This window comes from Mastomys coucha, unplaced genomic scaffold (assembly GCF_008632895.1).
Source record: "Mastomys coucha isolate ucsf_1 unplaced genomic scaffold, UCSF_Mcou_1 pScaffold18, whole genome shotgun sequence".
NCBI classification, from domain to species: domain Eukaryota; kingdom Metazoa; phylum Chordata; class Mammalia; order Rodentia; family Muridae; genus Mastomys; species Mastomys coucha.
This window is the reverse complement of record NW_022196900.1, coordinates 3,215,557-3,224,235: the sequence shown is the minus strand read 5'-3', so window position 1 is coordinate 3,224,235 and position 8,679 is coordinate 3,215,557. Positions and strand designations below refer to the sequence as shown.

Sequence of the window (8,679 nt, the reverse complement as noted above, 5' to 3'; positions counted from 1 at the left end):
CCATGGACAGTGGCTACCAACCCTCATAGTTCTTGTGGCAAATCCTAGCTCTGTCTATGACTCCTCATTCCCAGTGCCTCTGAATGATTAGACAGGCTGGAGGATCTCAGGCAAGTCCATTGCGTAGGCTTCACTCCTTCACTCTTCCAGAGCACCCAGACCAGCAACATTCAAGGGCCTTTGCATGGGTGTCTTGGGACTGAGTCTTCAGTCAGCAGTCTGAACCTTCTGACACAGCAACACTCAACTCTTCCAATGAGTTCTTGCTGTGTGTGCCAGTCAGATATTATCAGGCACCCACAATCATTCTCTACCTTATTTTTGAAGTGTCTCCCTGTTGATCTACCCAGACTGATTAGCCAACAAATCCCAAGGGTCCTCCTTGTCTCTCCCTTCCCCAACTCACAGGTCACCACACCAGGCTTTCTTCTGAGACAGGGTGTCTCCGTGCGGTCCTGGAGTTCTCTATGTAGACCAGCTCACAGAGATCCTCCTGCCTCCCAAGTGCTAGGATTAAAGATGTAGCATACCCCATTACAACCAGCTACCCCAGGCTTTCTACACAGTCCTTACGCTTGCAGCACAAGCACGTTACTGAATGAACCATCTTCCCATCTCTTGTATCACCTTTTTAACAGAACCTCAAGAAAAACAAAGAGCCTTCAAGATTCCATTAGTTTCATAGGTCTCCCTGATTTAACCTGAGATTTGCATGTCACAGCCTGGGCCCTGAAGCCATTGTTACATAAATTTAAGAACTCTGTATGGCTTTAGGATGTTACATCTTAAAAAGCCAAGATAAGCCAGGTGTGACATTGTTCATGTGTAATCCCAGCATCTGGGATACTGAGGCAGAATGAGGACTATAAATTCAAAGACAACCTGGACTATAGTGAGGTTTGGCTCTATAAAAGGCCATAGGCTAATTCAAAAGAGCTGAAAGGCTAAACAGTCTGTCAGCCACAGGCAGTGCTTGAACTGACCACCAGATGGCAGCCTGTTCCTAAGCTTAAGGCTGTGTAGTCTCTGACATCACCACTAAAAATCAGAGACCGTTCCCAAAGAACACCAAAAGGATGTGGGATTCTAGTAAAGGTAAGGACTAGAGACTTTAGGGATGGACTGTCAGCTACAGGAGCACCACTGAGAGCCGCGGAAGCACCTTAACCTTGCCTGTGACTGGTAGTATTCACAGGCAAAGGAACCTGTCATCTTTTAAAGGATACCTCAAAACCTGTATGCCCCTTCTCCACCTCGGCAAGAAAGCACATACCCTTGTTCCACAGACTGCACTAGACTAGGTTTAAAGAGATCTTTGGGTCTGTATTTGTAAACCAAAAAAGCAGATGAGACAGGATGGCCAGCTTCCGGGTCCCATAGGCCCTCAGTGGGAAAAGGACACTGAAATGAAAGAGAAAACCAGGTTTTGTTCCAGACCAGAAACGACAGTGCTACCTGTCTACCCCTATCTGAGTCAAACCATTTTTCAAAATAAAGAGGTTAAAGCAGCAAGGCGTACCTTTTAGATTTTTATTAGTAGTTCTCTGAAGAATCAAAATAGTTAGCAAATTACTTTAGATTCAAGACTGTATTATATCCTTTGTATTTAGATCTTTAATGTTGTAGAACATAATACAAACAAACCAAAGAGACTGGTTTCTATGCCTAGGTGTTATTCATTGTGTCATCCTAAAGCAGGGCTGGAAGAGGCTGTTCAAGAACTGGGGGTTAGTGCTGAGTGACAAGTCCTGGCCTGTTTTCTCACCCATGTGCTGGGAGGGGCCAACGATTACTCAAACTGACAGCTTCCTAGCACAGGGGCTCCAATGCCCCAGGCAGCAGAGGATTATGGTCTAAGCCAAAAGAAACAGTCTGAACAGGGGCACATGGAAACTGCCTGGCAGAAGAGGCAGACTTTGCCCCATGAGGAAAAAAGTGCATCTTTGTACCGCAGAGACATTCCAGAACCAGTGTAACACTAAGGGCTATGGGGGAAGGCGGGCCCCCGGAAGAACCTCTCAGTTGCATTCCACTTGGTTAGAGCCCAGTCTGCCAGTGGTGCAGCGAGAGGAAAGTTGCTAGCCCCAAAGCAGTAGCAGCCTGCTCCTCCTGTCTTCCCACTCTTCTTGGTAGCCAGGCCAGGTTGTGGCTGAGAACATAAGAGACCTCAGAAAGAACCAAGTATTCTTTCTGAAAGGCCAAAGTGGGAAGGACACTTCTCAAAATACAGATATGTTTAATATTGAGGGAACGAGTAGAGGGCGTATGTATGCCCAAATCTTCCTACATCCCAGCTCAGGCCTGGGCTCACAGACTAACAAGCGTCACCTCCACATCTGACCTTCTAACCCCCAAAGGAAATCTGGAAGCATGTCCCGTCTTCCCCACAACTGAGCTGTGCAGGGCTTCCTTAGGGAATGGTGGTGCTGTGGCAGGGCCATGGCAGGGCCAGGTCTCAGCTGGCTCCAGCCCGGGCCATGAGGTCTTCCAGAGCATTGTCCTGGTCATTGTTGTGTAATAGCAAAACTTCCTTAATGTCTTTCAGTTCAAAGCCCATTTCTTTAAATTTGCTCATTAACTGAAGAAACTCCATCATCTATGGGATAAAAGAGAACAAATTTTTTTTTTCAGAAAGGGTTCAACCACACAGATCAGCTGAATGTAGATATGTACTGCAGGTGAAGGATCTTATCCTTCAAGCAGTCTCATGAGTCTCTCTCACTAGCAAGTAACAACTCACCTGCTGACCTCTGAAAGAGCTCCTGCCCACATGAATATTCCCACCAAGACAAAGTATTTAACCCCTAAAGGATATCAGGGAAGGCAAAAAGAGTAGCAATGGTCACAGCCTTCCAAAAGCCTGGCTCTCAACTTTCTTTTCCTATCACTGGGATTCAACTCCATGCTTCATCTGTACTAAATGCTAGACTCCTCTTGTCTGCACACTGGAGAGTCTTTGACTGCTTCTGCCTACAGTGACTGGTAAGAGAAGACAGCAGGACAGTCAACTCTGTTCCTGTGAATGCATAAGGGTTCTTACCTTTTCTTCTGAACACTGGTGCATTTCCAGAGCCTCTTCCACTAAAAGAGGGTCAAAACCCTTCTCACAAAGCTGTCCATGTGCAAAGAGATAGTCGAGAATCTAAGGGAAGAAACAAGGCTTGAGCTCCTCCTGTCACTCCTCCATTTAGAGTTTTAGAACATCTGTGTGAAGTTGGCTCCCTGGCCCACCCCAGTTATTAGGGCCAGACTGTGCCTTGACTGTGTTTCGCATAGCATAACCTCAATAATTACTTGGTAAACAAACTGGCATGCTCTTCTAGAAATGAGCAGCCACATCTCAAAGGAGGCACTGTCACAGCTGACTCAGTCCAGAAGGTCAGCTCAGCCATCTAGAAAAATACAGTGTGTGTCGGAAAATGTCCCCAAGGCAGAAGACTATATTCTGTGCAGCCATGTCAAAAGTTCCTGGAGGTAAGCTGAGTAGTAGACTATACCTGTAGTGCTAACATTCAGGACCTTGAGTCCAATGCGAAGTGCTAACATTCAGGACCTTGAGTCCAATGCGAGGCTCAGCTACCTCAGTTCTGAGCAGTCTGGGCTACACAAGGCCCTATCTCAAAAAGAAGTGTAGGTTAAGACACCTAACCATATGCTCAGTTTTGTCCTCTCTGAACAAAGGGGTGGATAATGACAACAGCTACGGTCCCCTCCCCCAGGCTCTCCCAGACTCTCCAGGAAGTCCTCAAGGACTACTGCTCAACTTCTGGTTCCTGATGATACCCCAAGACTCCACATACCTACAGGGGAGGGGGCTGGAGTTGCAGCACTCGAGGACCTCAAGATCACAACCCTGACTTGAAGCCACCATGCTCCACCCACACCTTGCAGACCAACACCTCACCTGCTCAATATTCTCTCCTTTCTTCTTCATGGCTCTCAGGACACAATCATATGAGTAGCCCATGTTGACTACTGTCTCTACACATTGCCGCTCACTCAGAGACAGTGCCTGCAGTTCCAAATAGGCCTGGGGACAGCTAGGCATGTTGGGCACTTGTGACACTGAGAAATTTAGAGGGGTTACCTGACAACAGAAAAACAAGATCAAGGTAAGATGAGTTGACGCCCACGTTGCTGCCCAGATGCTGTGGGAAGAATAGAATAGAGGTACCAAGTTCCAGCCAAGGATGAAAGCTAGGAAATACCTGCAACCCTTGGAGCCCTCACCCGCAGTCCCTGCATATTCAGACAACATATGCGGTTCCATGCCCTGATCCCTGTAACTTAAAAGTCAGTTGTGAGTTTGAACCTACCTAAAGAATTAATGTTGGAGGGCTGTGCAGATTTCTCTGTCATTTCATTAGCCTTTCACTCTCTCTCTCGGTCCTTAAGATTCATTCGCTGCAGACTTTGCCACTCTGTAGCTGACTATCCTAGTCTCACTCCTGCCTCTCACTGGTCTGGACTTCCCATGCATGGCTAGCTCAGGGCCTCAGGATTTTGAGGGCACTTACTGTTGCCCCACATCACATAACTCTGCTTCATTCCCTGCTAAAGCTGCTATCTTTTGCAGCAAAAACAGAAGGAAGGAGTATTATTAGCCACACTAGGCTGGACTCCCAGGCACAGTCTAGTGCATGGCTACAAGCAGCTTGCTCCCTGCCACTGGACCTCCCTAGGTTCATCTGACTGGTTCACCTCTGATAATGAAGCCTAAGGCACAAAGGCAGCTCAGCTCACTCCCAGGCCACAGGAACAACATCACAGGCTTTCAGTGTCTCAGCTTCCAAGAACCAAAGAAAACATTTTATAATTTTCCTTGTTTCCTATTCTATTGAGTAGTAAGTAGTCAGTCCTCTGTCCTAAATCAAGTTCTGCTATAACCACATGTTCTCAAACTGAAGAAAGCCGGGAGGACCACAGGCACGTAGGCTGACAGCTTCCACTAAACTGTGCCACCTGTAACATACTCTAAGCAGTCCATTCCCAGGGGCTTCAGCAGACTACAGCAGCCATGGAAGAGAAGAAGCTAAAGCAATCTAGCCATTTTGCCAACTCAAGATTATATGGCCCTTCTCAGCAGCAGACTCTGTGTGGACTCAAGACACCAGCTTCCTAAAAAACTGAAGGCAGCTCTCACATGAGACCAGCCAAAAAGCCAGAACTATTCTTCCACCATGTGTACTTCTCCCCTTAAAAAGCCCATGAACACCTGCTAGAACGTAGGCATATGTTTCTAAATTACACTTTTAGAAAGTGCTTTTGGAATGTGCAGTCCTATAACAGCTGTGCTTTGGGAATATTATTTGTGTCCTTCAAGTAAGTGTGGCTGTAGGAAGGCCTGATAAAATTCTTTGATCTAGTTGTGTACTTCTAGGTACCTAGTCTTTGTGACTATTAAAATGCAAACCTTTAGGCTAGAAAGAGAGAGCTCAGCAGTTAAGAGCATTTATTTGTTGCAGGAGAAGACCTGGGTTTGGTTCCAGCATCCACACGATAGTATAAGACTGTCCATAGCCCCAGATCCAGGGAATCTGACTCCCCAGCATGCATGTGCTGTATAAAGTATGTATGTAAGCAAAACACTCATATACATAAACCTACAGAGTTTTTAAGCTTATCTCTATATATAGTCATTTTAACATCATTTGTAATAAATATTAGAGATAATGTAATAGCCAGTAAGGTATTTTAATAGTCATGACTATTAAGTAGTATTTGTTTTAAAGACAGGGTCTCACTATGAAGGCCTAGAATTCTGTAGGGAGACTAGTCTGGCTTCAAAATGCAGAGCTCTGCTTCCAGTGTGCTCACACCCAAGATTTTTATGGTGTGTGTGTGTGTGTGTGTGTGTGTGTGTGTGTGTGTGTGTGTGTATGTATGTTAGCCCACATCTATCTATGTGAATACACCACATGCATGCCTGATGACTGTAGAGCCCAGAAGAGGTCATGGGATTTGGAACTGGAATTATATGTGGTTATTAGCCATAATATAGGTGCTGGCAACCAAACCTGGGTCCTTTTTAAGTTCTCTTAACCACCAGTCCATCTTCAGCTCATTGCATAGGATTTTAAATACTAGGACTGAGCAAAGTATCCTTTCCTTTTTAAATATTATGACTGAAAATACTTTGCTTAATAGAGACGAATGACTCTTCCACATAATGTTTTATTAATCAAACAGGCACCACACTAATTAAGGAGATCCCAAATGGACAATGTTTAAAAGGACCCCTTGCTGTGCAGTGGTGGTGCATGCCTTTGATCCCAGCACTTGAGAGGCAGAGGCAAGCGGATTTCTGAGTTCAAGGGCAGCCTGGTCTACACAGAGGAACCCTGTCTCAAAAACAAAAAAACAAACAAAAGGATCCCTTATTTCTGGGGCTTAAAAGGAGGAAGGTCAGGCTGGAGAGAGATGGCTCAGCGGTTAAGAGCACTGGCTGCTCTTCCACATGTCCTGAGTTCAATTCCCAGCAATCACATGGTGGCTCACAGCCATCTGTAATGGGATCTGATGCCCTCTTTTGGTGTGTCTGAAGACATCAACAGTATACATGAAATAAATCTTTAAAAAGAAAAAAAAAAGGCAGATTACTAGTACTAGGTGTTTCAAGTCATTCACCAAGGTTATAATCCATGATTATAATGTGGGGGGTTGCTACACCCCCAGACCCAGATGCAACACCATTACCTTTGCATTCTGTCAGTCCTACCTCATTAGGAATTTTTTCAATAAAAAGATAAAATGTAGTAACTGACAAACATAAAATGGGTATCAGGTTAAGCCTCAGGGGGGTCAACACAATAACTAAGTAAGACATATCACTAGTCAATTTCAAACTTTCCAGAGATTGAGGGTAGGGACTTCAAAAGCTTCCATAGGTGGAAGTGGAGGTGAACAAAACCAGCCCCAGAACACCTCTGCAATGCTGGAATTGGTGGATTCCTTCAAAGAAACCGGAGATGGCACAGCAGTTAAAGGACCTATGCTCTTGCCAAGGAGTCACAGGCTTGCTTCACAGCACCACATGGCACTCACAACTGTAACTCTAGTTCCTGGGGATCCAACACTCTTGACTTCCTCAGGCACCGGGCATATACATGGTACACATACGTATACATGCAGGCAAACACTCACAAAAATAAAGCAATCTTTTAAAAAAGAAGGGCCCAGAGATGGCTCAGGTTAGGATACTTGCCACAAAACCTGACCACTTTTTGACACCTAGAAACCATACTGTGAAAGAACAGAACCAGCTCCCACAAGTTGTCTTCTGATCTCCATGAGTGTGCTATGGCCACATATACACACACATTAAATGTGATTTTAAAAAAATTTTAATGTATAAAAATGTAAGAAAATATACACGGTTGTGGCTAAGTTAGCAATGTACTTAGCATACAGAGAACCCTGGGCTGGATCCCCAGCAGATCTATAATCCTAGCACTCGGGAGGAAGCACGAGATCAAGTTCGAGGTCAACCTGGGTCATATAAGACTTTACCAAAAACAAAAACCTACAGAAATCTCAGCAATGGTTTAGGAGAAACAAGGAAACAAAACTGGAAAAGGAGCAAGCTCATCTTGGTGGTGTATATCTGCAATCCCAGCATTCAGGAGGCCGAGGCACATCAAGGACAGGGCTGGGAGATGACACAATTGCTAAAGGCTTTCTACACAGGATGAAGAGCTGAGTTAAATCCCTAGCATACATTGTGGGGCATGGCTGTAATGCCATTGCCTATCATTAGCAACCTTCAGGTTATGTACAAAGTGACTAAAACATACTTTTGTCCTCCACGTGAGCACATGCACACACACAAAGATAAAGGATAACCTTGGCTACATAGTGAATAGACAAGCTACACAATGAGACCCTGCCTTAAACACACACACACACTCAGCTATATGAGATGACAGGGATAAATCCCAGCAAGAGATTATTGCAGAACCAGACACAATGGTGTGGATACCTACAGTCCAGCAACTGGGGAAATGAAGGCATGGAGATCACCAAAATCCAAGGGGAACCTAGGCAGCACAGTAAAACGGACTCCCTTCATTCCCTCAGAGGAATAAATGAGGGAGAGTTTAATGACTTCAGAATAAGCTGGAGAAAAGGAGATGTGAAGAGCTATTTTGTAACAGCCCTTTGGTTAGTTGGTTGGTTTTAAATCCTTGACATTTTGCCCAAGCTGATCTCAAACTTATGGTCTCACCAGTTTGGTAATGCACACCTTTAATTCCAGGAGGCAGAGGCAGTAAGACCTAGGCCAGTATGGTCAATACCGTGAGTTTTAAGGTGGCCAGTGTTACACATAAATCCCTGTCTTTAAAAAAAAGAAAGGAATAAAAACAACAAACAGAATGGAGAAGACAACAAAAACTCATGGGCTCAATGATTGTCTTGCCTCCTGAGTAGAGGGATGACACACACATTCCACCATTCCTGGCAAAGTGGCCCACCAGGTTAAAGGCACTTCTCATCCAAGCCTGAGGACTTGTGCCAGAGTCACAGAAGCCAAGAAAAGGTGGCAGGAGAGACCAGGCTCCAGAGTTGTTCTCTGATATCTACACATTGTAAAGTAATGGCAATATATAAAATCCTAAACATATTTGAAGGCTTAAAAACCAAAGGATTCTTTTTTCTCTGTGGTTTTTTTTTTTTGTTTTT

At 44.9% G+C, this 8,679-nt stretch overlaps 1 protein-coding gene across 4 annotated transcripts in view; it reads right to left on the bottom strand.

Annotated features, from left to right (window-relative positions):
- Window positions 1–1,516: 1,516 nt before the first annotated feature.
- Window positions 1,517–8,679, bottom strand: part of Ubap1 (ubiquitin associated protein 1) — a 71,923-nt gene continuing 64,760 nt past the window's right edge. For all 4 annotated transcript variants that reach the window (XM_031377075.1, XM_031377073.1, XM_031377074.1 and 1 more), the window contains 3 exons: window positions 3,905–4,087; window positions 3,041–3,142; window positions 1,517–2,596 (listed from right to left, as the gene is read on the bottom strand). In XM_031377075.1, coding sequence (XP_031232935.1) covers window positions 2,456–2,596; window positions 3,041–3,142; window positions 3,905–4,087 — 426 coding nt within the window. In that variant the 3' untranslated portion in view covers window positions 1,517–2,455. The remainder of the gene's footprint in view (window positions 2,597–3,040; window positions 3,143–3,904; window positions 4,088–8,679) is intronic.